The sequence below is a fragment of the Crinia signifera genome, chromosome 12 (genome assembly GCF_055691185.1).
Source record: "Crinia signifera chromosome 12, ASM5569118v1, whole genome shotgun sequence".
Classification (NCBI taxonomy): domain Eukaryota; kingdom Metazoa; phylum Chordata; class Amphibia; order Anura; family Myobatrachidae; genus Crinia; species Crinia signifera.
In genome coordinates this window covers 14,365,631-14,380,914 of record NC_139228.1, presented here as the reverse complement: position 1 = coordinate 14,380,914, position 15,284 = coordinate 14,365,631, and the positions used below count along the sequence as shown (strand labels likewise).

At 45.8% G+C, this 15,284-nt stretch overlaps 1 protein-coding gene across 1 annotated transcript; it reads right to left on the bottom strand.

Moving 5' to 3' along the window:
- Nucleotides 1-1,666: 1,666 nt before the first annotated feature.
- On the bottom strand, nucleotides 1,667-14,610 carry ANP32E (acidic nuclear phosphoprotein 32 family member E). Its single transcript, XM_083167258.1, has 7 exons — nucleotides 14,337-14,610; nucleotides 8,829-8,978; nucleotides 8,052-8,174; nucleotides 6,385-6,547; nucleotides 5,792-5,919; nucleotides 4,218-4,293; nucleotides 1,667-3,418 (listed from the first exon to the last, which is right to left on the bottom strand). The coding sequence occupies exons 1-7, from the start codon at nucleotides 14,388-14,390 to the stop codon at nucleotides 3,342-3,344; spliced, it is 771 nt and encodes a 256-aa protein (XP_083023384.1). The 5' UTR covers nucleotides 14,391-14,610; the 3' UTR covers nucleotides 1,667-3,341.
- Nucleotides 14,611-15,284: the final 674 nt, after the last annotated feature.

Sequence of the window (15,284 nt, the reverse complement as noted above, 5' to 3'; positions counted from 1 at the left end):
GAAGATGTTCATTTATGTACTTTGTTATACACTGCAGAACCCTTGTGGCACCGTGGGACCATCGAGACCCCTTCTTTTTGACTTAGCGCTCCTCCCCTTAAGTGTTTTGAATCCGCAAGGAATCCAACAGTTACAGATCCTTAGACAGACACTCAATAGGTCAACACTGGAAAAGTTTAAGCGTTTCACTTGTTTTGGTATCTATCAACATGAACACTGTATAAAAAAAAGTGTACCGGCTTTGCTCGCCATACTACAGATATGATGCCTCGCTGTGTTCAGCCCTCTATTCTACTCTCCACCTATGGCGACATTTTGAGCGCTAAAACAGATGCCAAACATCAACTCACCCTTAAGGATTGACCCCAATGTGTTAGAATTAGGGATGTTCAGAACCCATAAAGAGTGCACCTGGACATGGTCAGACTTTTGCTTTCATACAACTCCTGTTACCCAAAGGTAATTGGCAACCCGACTGAGGTTAACCCCTCTTATAGCAAGTGAACAGACCCGCCTGCACGTTAACAATCACCAGACCAACTCCTGAAGAGAGAACCCTCTGGTAAAACTGATAGAAGAGAACCCTCAGGATTATCATCCACTGCGCTGGTGTCAGTTCTCGGTTACACAGTCATTAGAATTCAGTTCTACTTTATGAGGCTGCGGGAGAATGCTATTGTGCATACACTGACCAATAGTGTTTGCAATACCGCTCAATGATCTCACCCACCCCATACATACGGTCCCTGATATTGTAACATTAAACTGAAATACATGTACAGACAACAGTGGGGTCGTTAACAACCCATGGCTGCACATATAGTTAAGGATATTTACCATACACACTGGGAGATGTTACCGCTATTGTGTGCATGATATATTACCTAGTATGTACCCAGCCTTTGATTCATTGGTCTGGGCCATCTCCAAGATCACCCTCGAGAGTATCAGTCAACCTCCTGTATATTACATGATTGCTGTGACCTCAAGTACATGTTCTTTGACATCCCTAGATGCCAACACGTCAGATTCTGGAGCAGGAATGGGATGGTTGCTTCTGTAGAAATAAGTGTACAACAAGGTTTGGATGGGGATTTCCTGACATCTATGACTCCCATAGTCTGTAAGCTTGGAGCGGGCAGCAGTACGTTGATGCCTACAAAAGGTGAAGCCCAATCTTGTGCAGGTTAATATTTAAGTGTGAAAGCTGCTGCCCCACAAGTTATACCCAGTGCCCTACACAAATGAAAGGTTTAGCCATAGACTCATCACACTGGTACCTTTTTCTCTCTGTAGAACGTGCCTGCAGGTCACAGCTAGAAAAGAGTAAAAATCAGTGTTGTCAACACAGCTAGTACTGCAGCCGACACAGCAGGTTATGGAGATGTCCTGTAGTAAATGACTGCTGCCAATGGATGACCCCTGGGCCTATCCAATTCACCCCATAAGCAGCTCCAGAAGATCAGTTTTTAGGCTACCACATGGACCAGGGAACGTATACCCATGTGTTATCACCCGATATTGGGTCATTCCCTGTACAGTTAAATATGACTATAATTGGAAAGCCCGATAGCACTACTATGCTAAACAGACAGTTCTTATGGTGCGATAAATGACGGCATGGAATAGTATACTGCCCTCAATGACAAAGGACTACTGCTTGGGCTATATAACACTGTTATGGCTTTATTTAAAAACAAAAGTCGCACATTAAAGAGAATTCAAAAGTAACTGATCACACTATATACAAACTGCCATAAAAGAGTATTTCAAATAGGACAAATCCCTCTGCAAATATAAAAACCCACCCGTATATATTTCCAAACCAAAACCAGAAATAAAGAAAATAAGTTTTCTGAAAGGCTGCCATTAGTCTCCAGGAGATGTATTCCGAAGATGCATTAAATTACTAACACGGAACAACTTAAGTTACAGGGTTTTTGGTACATGATTTATATATGTAGATCTTACTCTAGGTCTAAGTCGCATACAGCAGCCATGCATCTGTAGGGGAAGGCTGTGCGCTATACTGGTCTTTAATATAAGAGCACAGCGAGTGACCATAAGAGGGATGTTGAGAAAATAGATCAATGCTTGTCACTTCTAGAACATAACAATGATTTGTCTGGAAGAACAGTGGAACGGACGAGTCTGCCGGCAGTCATGATAAAAGCCCCCTTTGTACATCAACGTCTAGCGCAAAACTGCTTCGGATAAGCAGCACTATCTGGATTTTAAAAAGCCACATTGAATGTGGTGGTTTCTACACTTCAAACGTAGCTATGGGACCGATTCTCAGGAATAGGAGGAGAATCAGATCTGGCTATACAGCGCATGAATGTCCGATTGGAAAAGACTGCGCACTTAACTAAAAGGTGATTGGGAAAGCTGTAACGCATAGGTTTATTTAGCGCCACCCAAAATCAGAAAAATCACAGGACAGCGATGATTGCCTATGCAAATCTTTATACTTTTCCTCAAGAGTTGGGGAATAAATTTCGTCAGGCAACTTTGGTGCAACAAAAGCTGCCCATACCCTATACAGTAACTTCAATAACCACCTTAGTCTAGGAATTTATTACATTGTAATACTGCAACAGCTACCGTAGCTAAAACAGCCTACTACAATAAGCATACATGCTTAGATGTGTTTCAGCCAATTTCTAGAACACCCATATGGTTCACCAATAGCTTACCTTCAGAATGCTAAGGGGGGAGTTGTAGCAAATTTAGAAAGTGGCACCAAATTACGTGTCATTTTCCAATAAAGCCTGTAATATTTAATATAATATGTTTTGCCAATAATTGTTTGGCGTCTGCTTAAATGTGAGTTTCCGTTCACATTTGGGATAGGCCAAAGCACACCGAACTGCCGCCCTGTAGTATTTTGTAGTGACAAAGCTTGCTCAGTACAATGGTTAAGTTACCAAGTGTTAACGCATTTTAGATAGTGCTTTCAGCATAAAGTCTTTCTATTTGCCTTTAAAAAATAAATCTAGGAAGAGGGAGTTCGCGAGTGTCACATCTGGTAACCCCCCTCATTCCCAAAAGAGCCTGCTGAACACTGTGGGGCAGGCAATGTATTTATTTACAAGAGGGGGGGGGGGGGGGGGGGTAGAAGGAAGTTTCTGGACATGATTACTACCAATAAGGATCTCAACATCTTATTTGGAATGATAAAAAGGGCACGAAGTGTAAAACCACACCTTCTATAAAAAGTTACATATTAAATTCTGTAGGGACATCTATTGTACACGTAGAGACATACAGATCGCTTCAACCTCAGGGCTCAGAAAGGAAAAAAAAAAAAAAAATGGTCCAAGCCTCGCATTAATAATATTTCAATCCTCGTCTTCATCTCCTTCATCTTCGGCATCCCGTTTCCTTTTCTCGCCCTGTTCAACGGCTTCATCATCATCTGTGGAAATATTCGGAGAGGAGTATGAAAAACAAATATCTGCTATCTGACCACATAACGATGACCACGTTCGACTAGGACCAATTTGAACTGCGGCCACAAAACCGAAAGCACCCAAACGATCATTTGGACTCCCATGAGCGAGCATAAAGATACCACTTAACACAATGCTCCTATACTTAATTGTGGGACATCACAAGAGAGTTCCTCTCCCCTCCAAGCAGGATTCTCAGTAGAATTCACTGTTCTATAGGTGTCTTTAAAAACGACATGACTGCATATTAAGTCACACTGAACAGCGTCAGGTCTTTTAATCCTTCACAGTTCAATTATTATTTTTGTGCAATTCAACATCTGGTTTAAGTTAATTGTAATTTAAAAATGTGAACGATGTTAATGTTCCTATTTTAAAGTGGCTCACGACTGGATGTGCTACTAGCGCTGTTGAGCCTGACTAGATGTCGGACCTGAAAGGGTTAAAAGATTATTGGATACACACTAGCTGCCGGTTGCGTGGAACAGGTTTGCCGTTTTCAGTAGTAAAGCTGACCTCACATTTGCCATGGCATACAAGTCCACTGAGTGAATGTTAGAATCACTAACAGATGTGCTTCAGCAGCAGCATAAAGTCTCAAATCCAATTCGGCCCTAAAGTCCCAACGCAGTCCCACAGAAGGGTTACACCTATAGGATCCAATGGACAAACCACTGTGCAAACATTTAAGAATCCTATCAACTGTCCACAGGACCACCCAAAGAAAAGAGTGGTCATAGTAAGGAGTTTTTAGCATTAACATACCGTCTTCCTCATCATCCTCTTCCTCCTCCTCTCCTTTAGCACCATCTTCCACATAATCATCGTCATCTTCATCATCCTGACATGAAAAAAAAAAAAACAAGACACCATGAGGGAGTTCAGAAACCTTTAGTCGCCAACTATTTTACTGTGAACATAGACAATGTCGACCCAACAATCCACGCTCTTCTTTAAAAATGTTGTGTGTATTCTGGGATAGCTCCAGACATACAAATTGCCAGAAACGGACTCTCAACCAATTTGCTGCTAAGGAGAAAAGAGGGTGCTTACCTAAAAGCCTGTCCCTTATCACTGCTGATGCAAAGGCTACAGAGGGTGGGATAAGCCCCAACATTTCCTTTAACACTGCATACGTTTTTCCAAGCAAGAAAATAGCATTATAAAGAAACAGCATCACTTTAGTTTGGCCACTCTGGTTTTACCATGTAACAAAACTAGCATTTTCAAGGAACTCCAGGAAAAAAAAGCCACCACAAAATATTTTTAAACAGAGTAGGGGTTAGTTGTACTGATCATAAAAGTGATGTGATCCAGCAAATGTTCTCAGTGAAATGCTTGGGTACTCTTTACTTAGAAGGGCGCCCACGATTTTGATCGTGGGCATCGTTAGTAAAAAATCTCGGGCATCTCGGGGATTGAATGCACTAAAAAATCGGGTGCGATCAACCGACGAGATGCCCGAGATTTCCCATAGGGAACAATGTTAAATGTCTCAATTGACCCAATTTTCCTGTTCAATGCCTCAATTGACCCGATTTTTCCATAGGAAACAATGTTAAATGGGCCACAGAGGCCAAATAGGCACCCTGAAGTGTATAATGGCCACCCAAATTGTTAACGCCACCCCACGATCAACGTCAACCCGATGCGTGGCGAGCGGCGGCGGTACGCGTCCTACGACCTTTTCATACCCCCACTATCCACGTCGGCGTGGAGTTGAGAATAGAAAGTGTGGCGAGCGCAGCGAGCCACCGAGCCCGAAGCGTGGCGAGCGCAGCGAGCCCCGCGAGGGTACGCGGACAGCTGTGAAGCCCGCGAGGGGACACGGATACCTGTGAAGGTATCCGCGTCCCCTCGCGGGGCTCGCTGCGCTCGCCACGCTTCGGGCTCGGTGGCTCGCTGCGCTCGCCACACTTTCTATTCTCAACTCCACGCCGACGTGGATAGTGGGGGTATGAAAAGGTCGTAGGACGCGTACCGCCGCCCCTCGCGGGCTCGCTGCGCTCGCCACGCTTCGGGTTGACGTTGATCGTGGGGTGGCGTTAACAATTCGGGTGGCCATTATTCACTTCAGGGTGCCTATTTGGCCTCTGTGGCCCATTTAACATTGTTTCCTATGGAAAAATTGGGTCAATTGAGGCATTGAACAGGAAAATCGGGTCAATTGAGACATTTAACATTGTTCCCTATGGGAAATCTCGGGCATCTCGTCGGTTGATCGCACCCGATTTTTTAGTGCATTCAATCCCCGAGATGCCCGAGATGGGCGCCCTTCTAAGTAAAGAGTACCAATGCTTGTACTTTATTTAAATGGGATGCCACTGAAAAAAACTTACACGTATCTCTTTCATCAGATAGGAAAGCCCAACTTCCTCCTCTTCTAAATCAGACTCCCCTTCTTCCTCATCCTCCTCTTCTATTTCGCCAGGAGTGCTGGCTTCATCATCGGGGTAGTCGTACTCTTCTGCAACGTGAAAATGAATAAATACAAAATATTATACCCTATAATGGGGAGGCCAAACTGGTCCTCGAGATCTACCAATACTTCATGTTATCCTAGCCACCTGCGGATCTATAGGAATGACTGCAACAAGTTTGAAATTAAGAGTTAGCTAGGTGATCTGGAAAACATAACCTGCTACTAGTAACACTGACCTGAGTTGAATTCAATACTAAAAAAGTAAAGGTGCCCAACACAATGCGGTCTAGTTCAAAAGCACATCCAATTAAAAACGCATGCGATATGCTACAACAGCGTGCATTTTGAACTAAACGTAATCCAGTTGGAAAAGTACGTTCTGCACATACTCCCGCACACATCGCAAGCCCAAAACGCATCGTGTATGGGCACCTTCACACATCTAGAAGCCTTCTACTGGAAAGAAAACAAAAAAAGTTGCTCTAGTAGAAATCAAACTGCCCCACGCACCTTCATCGTCCTCTTCAGAGTCAGGGGCCTCATTCTGATCCTGGTCAAACCCATCTAGGTATGTGATTTGTGGCAGTTTCTGGAATACGCTGTCTCTGTAATCTGCCAGATTGGTAATCTCACAATTGAACAGATCCAGGCTTTTCAGTTTTTTTAAGTTTGCCTGCAAAGACAAAAAACGTGTCAGCAGAGATTAGCTTTCGTGTACAATATAATATAAGTCTGGTCTTCAGCAGAGTCCATGAAGTTTCCCAAATACAGAAATAAGACTACAGAAGGTTTAGGGTTGTTCTGAGGAGGCGTTACATCTGACAACTAGGAGTTTCTTATAGAGGATCTGCCACCGATATTCCTGCGGTTCTGACTATTCTGTAACAGAACTGGCAAATAAACATTACTTAATATGGTGGCCTGCCAGCGGGAGGACCGTGCACAAAAACAAACAAAAAAAAGCCACCTTGTGACAATAGGTATTCTCCCAGCCCCAAGGACACCACTTCAGAGCCAATGCTACAACTTCATTTCTTCTACCTGCCCGAATATAAACATGTAATTCACATATATATTTTTAAAAAATCAGTGGTTTATTGATGTTTCCATAGAGCATTGGAATACCGCATTCTGGCAGACATACACAGGTCATGGTTTCCAGGTCACCCAGCAGGAGCAGTTGCATTCATTGGGCACATTTTAAAAGATCCACAGGTAGCGCTAATTATTTCACTTGTGATTTTATGAGGAGACCTGGAAAGCGTGCACTGTGTGCGGTCCTAAGAATAGAGTTTGCGAACCTCTGTTCTACACACAATTTACTAAAACCCAGGATGTTATGTAATTCATGTAACAGTTGTTTAAATAGCAAATAAAAAAATGTAACAGGTAAAAACAAAACTTGGACAGTAGATAAAGTACATCAAATAAACAAAAGTATAAGCATAAAAGATTTTCACAAAGTCACCCTGCAACACATTTCACGGGTTTCCAGATCACGCACTTCATAGTACCACTGATAAATATATTCTTCACAGAATGGACAACTTTATTCATCTATAAAGGTTATTTCTATAATTTGCCCATCTTTAACCCCCATCATGAGTTACATGTGGAAATTGTGTTTCATATCTAGGAGGGCTTTGTTTTTAGTCGTTAAGAACCCCATCTCCTTAAAGGGCCATACACACTGGGCGACTGATAAAAGCCACTCAAAACAGCAGGTTTGAGCGGCTTTCAGCCCAAAGCCGCCCAGTGTGTATGCCCGTTATTAACGGTGAGCGCTGCTGCGCACTCTCGCATCATTGCTGGGAAAGCCGCTCAACTGCTGGTAATACAAGCTGATGAGCGGCTTTGAGGACGGCTATGCAAAGCCCCCCCCCCCGCTGACTGCACCGGCCAGGGGGAAAGCCGATCGTTGTTTATGCACTGAGCGGCTCCCCCCCCCCCCCAGCAATGATAGCGATCATCGCTGTCCATACACGCTGGGCATAAATCGCCCAGTGAGTATGGACCTTCAGTCAGTCACTACACAGCAAAGAAACTTTAAAATGTAATGAACGGACTGTGTCTTTTCACAATTCTGTGGGCAGAAAAATTCAAGAACTGTGTGTAGCTGCACAAGACCAACCGCCACACTGGGAGATTGAAAGCAAAGCAGAGACCACAATACTTACAAGGGTTTCCACTGTGCTCAGATCCTTGATCTTGTTACCACTCAGGTTGAGGTAAATGAGGTTAGGACACCTTTCTGCTAATACCTCCAGCCCGCCTGAGATACTGTTATTGCTGAGCTCCAACTGCAAGGTACAAGAACCAAATCATTAGGAAACAAAACCTACCTAGTGTTCATTCTAACACCCTGCAACTTTTGAAATCTGTGCAGTTTCCCTTTCCTGACTGCTTCTCTGCTGAGCAGACTGTGCTAGAAGAACCACAGCAGATTGACAGCAGGCAGGGAAGCGAAACAGCACAAGTTTTAAAAGGTTCACACTGCTAGAACATATCCAGGGAGAACCTGGAGTCTTCACTAGTACTCTGAGAATTTTCCGGCCTGTGCTTCAGTGCTCAGACTGGCCAACCCAAAAAATTCTTGGAAGAATCAGGGTCTACGCTACCTAATGTCCGGGCCTGCCTCCTCCCCTCGGCTGTGTGCGACGTGACCTTGTAACGTCATGCCCCACACAGCCAGGTTGCTGGGGCAGGGCCGGGCAGAGGCTGATGTAGTGCTCAGGGGTGCTGCCCAACCCCATGAGACTGTGGTGTTTTTTTAAAGGTAGTGCTACCCAAAAAAAGCTAGCCCACTGGGGAGCTCTCCATAAAACCCCCACAACTGAAGGGGTTAAAACAAGTCAAAGATGACAAGTAATTGTCTGTACACCACACAATAAGGGCAACATACTCGTCCAGGTGTACATTTAGTCTCTCCGGAGACTTTCAGGGTCATTACTTACTTTTCTGAGTTTTGACAACTTTGGGAGTTTTGCCAGTGACGTCAACTCTACATTGGCCATACTGAGAAACTCCAGCTCTGTGTAACTATCATTTAAGCCGTCGATCCCGCCGTCACTTGACCGACAATTGTCTAACACCAGCTCTGCTACCTGAAGAAACAGAAAGGGAGATCTGAATTAAATGTCGAAGTCTTGTATCTGTCCTTGTGTCATTGGAACGTACTCTAAATTCCCTAATATACAAGCGCATATTGGAGAGTTCATTTAGTCAGAATACAAATAACCTATCAGTATGCTTTTGGACTTTGGGAGGAAACTAGAACGCCAGGAGGATGCCCACATAAACATGGGGAGTGTATGAAGTCCGCACTGATTGGCTAGGACTGAGAAATGAACACATGACATCTATACACTATGCTGGCCCACGTATCTCCTACCAATAAGCACGCGGGAAGCAAATGCTTTGAAAGCTAGTCTGCTACCTTGTGATTGCCTCTGTGTTTGTTCATGTGTGAGAAAGATGTAGTTTCACTCACTGCCGACAGATGGCAGTGTCTGAGACAAACGGACACTAGACACATATTTGTATGTGTAAGTGAAACAGCCACCAAGCTACACCTCCAATCCGATAGCGATAATTGTCCCAGCACATTGGAGATTTAAAAAAAAATGTGCTACTTGCACCTATGCACAGAAATCTATCCGACAGAATCCGCCTCTGGGTATAATATAAATATGAAATGTGTAGGTTCATGGACAAGACTATAATGGGGGCAGTAGTGCTTGTCCGACATAACTGCTTATATTCAAAGCTTGTTCCTATCTCACCATCCACATATACTGTACTGTTTATTTGCACAGCAGCTGATTAAATCAGTCTACCAAGAATGACACTATTTGTACATATATTTATCTACACGATTTCCATATTGCCAGTAATAATATAATACATTTGGGGAATTTGTGGCCATTAAACAATACAACACCTCAGCCACACTAGGCATTGCAGGAGGAAGGGGTTTCTGTATCAAGTGACCTACATCCTGTAACATCTGCTGGGAGCAACAAGTGACTTGTACTGGTGGACGCCCGACAGCAGGGAAGCGGGGGCTGCAAGATGATCACTTGAACAGCAGCTGTCCAAGCAAGCCGGGGCATTATTAAAAGATTACTGTACCTCAGGCCCCACCACAGAAACAGCCACACACGCGCCTCCCCCACTACAGTGATCAAAAAAAGCCTTCATAAGTTTACTGCAGGGGACAGCTGAACCCTAAAACACCCCTGTATTTTTCTTTTGGTGCATCAAGAGCTTTGTTGGACAGAACCAGGTGGCTGCATGCTTCAGCACAGAGCTGACAAGCAGCGAAGCACAGATAAGAGCTGGGGACATTAGACAGACAGTATTTGCTGGTGAAATGCTGACTGCTTACAAGCGAATGCCGTCATTTTGGGGAGGGCGGGAGAAATTAAATTCCTTTCTAATGACCTCAATCACCTGTGCTACTGTATGTAAAACCAGTATCGTTATTAAATCCTGGTACAGTGTATTCCGCTGCGGACAATGCTGAATGATTTGGACTCGCAAAAAAACAACCTCACAGATGTAGCTGGAACTATAATGAAGATCGGCCTTTCCAATTGTGCAGTCATACCAAGCAGTGACCCCACCTCTAGGGCGTATACAGCAAAACTCGCTCCAGTCTCTGCCCTGTTTGTAGATGACAGCTGAACTCAATCGCCTTATCTGTCTCTGACCATACACTAGATGATTGCACTTAGCAGCCACCACCACAGTTTCCCTGTCAGGTATAATCTTCACAGACACCGCGCTGGGACCTTTCCTCGCCAAGGGACAAAGCGCTTCTGACGCAAAATAGGTTTCTGCAGATTTCTGCATCATCGGAGTGTGCACAAAGTTACTCTAAAACTGCTCTGTTTTCAACAGCTACACAAAGATCAGGAAAATTATATATATATAAAAAAAAAATAAAAAGTCCCAATAGATTTACCAATGTATTTATATAGCACTAGCATAAGCCGTTGCAGTATACAGTTGGACACGGAAACTGAATAAAACAAGACCGGGTATTAACAGAAAGCCCTGCAGGTTCTTTACAAGCCACAGAAGCATTGAGTGTATGTGCTAAAAGGTGTATAGTGTAACTGCTGCTAGTGTGTGAGTTGGCACGGTGACTTTCATTATCGATAGACAGCGCATGCGTACGGGTCTCAGTACGCATGCGCAAGGTCGTCCTGCAATGAAAGCCTGCTACTTTTTTTTTGTTCTATTGCTGGCTGTTCACAAGGGGATTGACAGGAGGCCGGCGTTTGGGGTTAGTAATTATCAGTTTTAGGTAGAGCCCAAGCGTTTGGGAGGGTGGGTAACATCAGCTACGGCCTCGATCAGGCTGATTCTCCCACAGGGCTGCACACAGTGGGGGAATCCTCTGATGGGGAGTGAGCTGCTGACTATTCGCAGGCTTGTGAAGGGCGGCATTACACTCTGGTGGCTACCTAGTCGCACGGCACTGCTAATCCGCTGCCGTGTGGTCAGGTCTGGATCCGCTCCTAATGCTTCAACCAACCACTGGTAACAATACAAGGGCGGGGATTCTGTGCGATGTGGCTTTCACGACAACAGGAACCACAAGTTATCCCTCACATCCCATAGAGGGGTCGGAACTACTGTAAACGGCAGATATGTGAGCTGCCAGGGAACTTAAAATCTAAATCAGCTTCATAGATTTCACAATGATTACAGAAAGCTTTAACACAATATATTAAAAGTGCCACTAAGCATCGGGATTAACCATAAACCTGACAGAGGTATAGACTGGGACTGGTTACTAGAATGTATGAGGATGCTGGGTACATTGAAACCACATTAAAACGTGGACTCAAAATGAAACACAAAACGACAAAGCCGTAAAAGGTCCAGCTGCTGCGAGTATATAATCTAGTATACGGCGTCTGGCGTAGCGCCTGTCATGGATGCTTGCAGACATTTAGTCACTCCCGGGTAATGATTTCCACGATGAGTATTAATTCTTCTACCAAACAGGATTAGAAACCTTCCTTCCCAACAGGTCACAGGATTCAGGATAATAAGATGCAAATTCAGTTAGCTCCCAGCGTCTCAGATGCTCCTGCACACTTATCAGGTCTCCACTTCCAGCGGGAAGCAGCCAGGAGGTGTGGCCTTCCCAATTTGCTTAGCTAATGACATGATAATGAAGAGGTATAACCTCAAGTCAAAATTGCCTTGGTGCTTAACAGACCATTCGGTAATATCGTTCCAGAGCAAGAAATAAACAAAAAATTGTGTAATATAACACATGTAATTAAGCAGATGAACTACAGTTTCCTATATTTTGGGTAGAGAACAGGGTTACATACCAATAGCTACCTTCATGTTACAGCTACTTATACATCACCATATAGCAGTACAGCACCCCATACATCATCTTTTAGAGAATTACATCTGTCCCCTCAAAAGCTATACCTGTATACCTGCTCAGCTAGTGCTATATAGCTCCTTATATACACACACACACACACCACCACCACCACCACCAGTGAGAGCCATACTACCACAAGATATAAATAACCAGTGAGCCAGCAATCACCCTTTGTAAAGCTCCCTATATAGCCATACTGTCCCATATACTGTCCATCACCAGTCAGAACATACAGCTCCCCAGTGGAAGCCGCCCAGCAGCAGACTGTGCACAACTCCCTGCCAACACCAATCGGTGGCCTGAGCCATCCATCACCTAACATAACCGTCTATACTTTGTGTGTCAATGTAAACACCTGGGAACAAGGAAAAACAAATTTGTGCCAACTTTTTCTTGTTTAGACACTTTGACCATGTCCACCTAGACATCCTGATACCATATAGAGCAATACAATAGCCTATGTGCAGGCCCCTGCCAAGAGCCACACAGTTCCTCCCCCATAGACAGCCCACTGTATAGACACCCCCCCATATATTTAGCCCAATGTTGAGCCACACAGCATTCCCCATATATCCAAATATAAAGAGGCACAAACCCGCCCCCCCCAAAAAAATATATATAGCCCAATGTATAGAGCCACAGAGGGCCCACCCCCATATATAGCCCAATGTATAGGGACCACCCCCATATATAGCCCAATGTATAGGGACCACCCCCATATATAGCCCAATGTATAGAGCAGGGGTGGGGAACCTTTTTTGTGCCAAGGGCCGTTTGTATGGGGGGAAAAAAGCCTTTGGGGGCCATATGTAAAAATGTCTCTTGCAAATTGTCCTGCTGCAGCCGTCCCACGCACCGGCGGCTGCCGCTGAATAGGACCAACAGTCTCCGGCTGCTGTTGATTAAGAACTACCGACCTCTCACGAGAATTCCCCTGTACTTGACTCCCGGCAAAGCAGCCGGGCGGGCCACTCAGACCGGCTAAGAGGGCCGCATACGGCCCCCGGGCCTGAGGTTCCCCACCCCAGGTATAGAGCCACCCCCAAAATATAGCCCAATGTATAGAACCATGCATAAAGCCACCCTATATAGAGCCACACAGCTCACTGTACAGACAGCTACACCCCCTATGTATAGAGCCATACCGCCCACCTACATAGAACCACACAGCCCACCCAAATACAGCCCAATGTATAGTCACACGCGCCACCCCCCACCATATACAGCTAACTGCATAGAGCAACAGCCCCCATATATAGCCCACTGCATAGAGCCAACGACCCCCTGCACTAGTCTATATAGACCCATATATAACCCAATGTATTGCCACAGACGACACCCCCCCCCCTATATAGCCCACTGTATAGAACCACGGGCCCCCTATATAGAGTCCACTGTACAAATCAACAGCACCATATATAGCCCACTGCATACAGCATAGACCCATATATAATGTATTGCCACAGACCCCCCCACATTTAGCCCACTGTATAGAGCCATTGATCCCCGCACTATATACTGCGTAGACCCATATATAGCCCAATGTATTGCCACAGACCCACACCCCAAATATAGACCACTGTATAGAGCCACAGATCCCCCCACCCCGTGTATAGGGCACTGTATAGCCATAAAGCCCCCCATATACAGCCTACTTTATAAAGCCACCCCCTATCTATAGCCCCCTGTAGAGCCATACAGCCCCTTTACATAGAGCAGCACAGCCCCCCGATGTAGAGCCATACAGCCCCCCTATGTAGAACCATAGAGCGGAGACCAGCACTGCCCACGCTGCCGGTGTACACAGACGGCGGTATCACACACGTGCTGGCAGCCGGCGGGTTACTCCCGCACACACACACAGTGACAGCACACACACACTGCTCCTGCTGAGCACAGCGCTACACAGCTCTGCCGGCTCCTGGGGCCCCTCGTCAGCCATGAGGTGGGGCCGCAGCACCCTCTCCCCTCCCTCCACACGAAAACTTTGCGAGCGCGAGCGGCAGCATGCACAGGAGCTCCCGCTGTCCCCCCGGCTCTGCCTTACCTCCGCCGGAGACTTGTTCCTCAGCTCCAGGGTGATGCGCTTCATCATCTCCATCTTCCCGGGTCAGGCTGCTGCGGTCACGGTGAGGAAACGTGGGATGCGCAGCGAACTCGGAAACACCGCGGCGGTGAGAGGCGATAATGGAGGAAAAGCGATACACGGAGCTCTGTCACCAGCCCCCTGACCCCGCTCTACAGGGATCCCTACTCCCTCAATGGCCGCTCACCAACTGAGAGACTCCATTACGGGAACCAGCATCCCTTTCCTTGGGGAACGCCCCCCGGGGCTGCTCATTGGAGGGTCACGCCGCCGCCTGCACCGCCATTCGCTTGCAGTAGTGTCGATCATAGCCATGCGCCGGGCTTCCATCGGCGGCTGCCTGCCATTGGCTAGAAGTATGAGCGCAGTTAATTATGATTGGCTGTCGAGGCTGCCACTCGAGCGTCTCAACCGCCGCTGTCTGACCCTGGCGTCACGTCTTTGTTTTCTACGCTTTCGCGCTTTATTTTAGGTCAGGGAGCCGCGTGAAGCGGGCAGTCTTGTTATTATGAGGGGAGCAATGGTGTCGGGCGGGATTATTATTATGAGGGGAGCGTTATTGTAAGGGGAGCAATAGTGTCATGTGGGCAGGTGGCATTATTGTGAGAGGAATGTGTTTTCTTTGCGGGCGGGCGCGTTATTACTAGGGGACTCGGCACGTCATGGTAGCCACAGTGTGTGAGGCGGCCGTGAGGAGTTCCATGCGGGCGGGCGGAATTATTGTGAGGGAAGCCGGGTGTATTAGCATCTCCGTGGGCTGTACATGAGGAGAAATTCCCGCTACTGTGGGGTATAAACTGCAACTATCCATAAATTGAGTGAATAATACTCTATGATATATAGAGTAAAACAAAACCCAACAAGAGTAAAATAATTAAATGCCACACTGTATAAACTACACTTTATGTC

Coding starts and splice junctions, on each gene's coding strand:
- ANP32E (XM_083167258.1), bottom strand. CDS start 14,390: ATGGAGATGATGAAGCGCATCACCCTGGAGCTGAGGAACAAGTCTCCG. Junction 8,175..8,828: donor AGTTGTCAAAACTCAGAAAA/GTAAGTAATGAC, acceptor TGTACCTTGCAG/TTGGAGCTCAGCAATAACAG. Junction 5,920..6,384: donor CTCTGAAGAGGACGATGAAG/GTGCGTGGGGCA, acceptor TTCACGTTGCAG/AAGAGTACGACTACCCCGAT.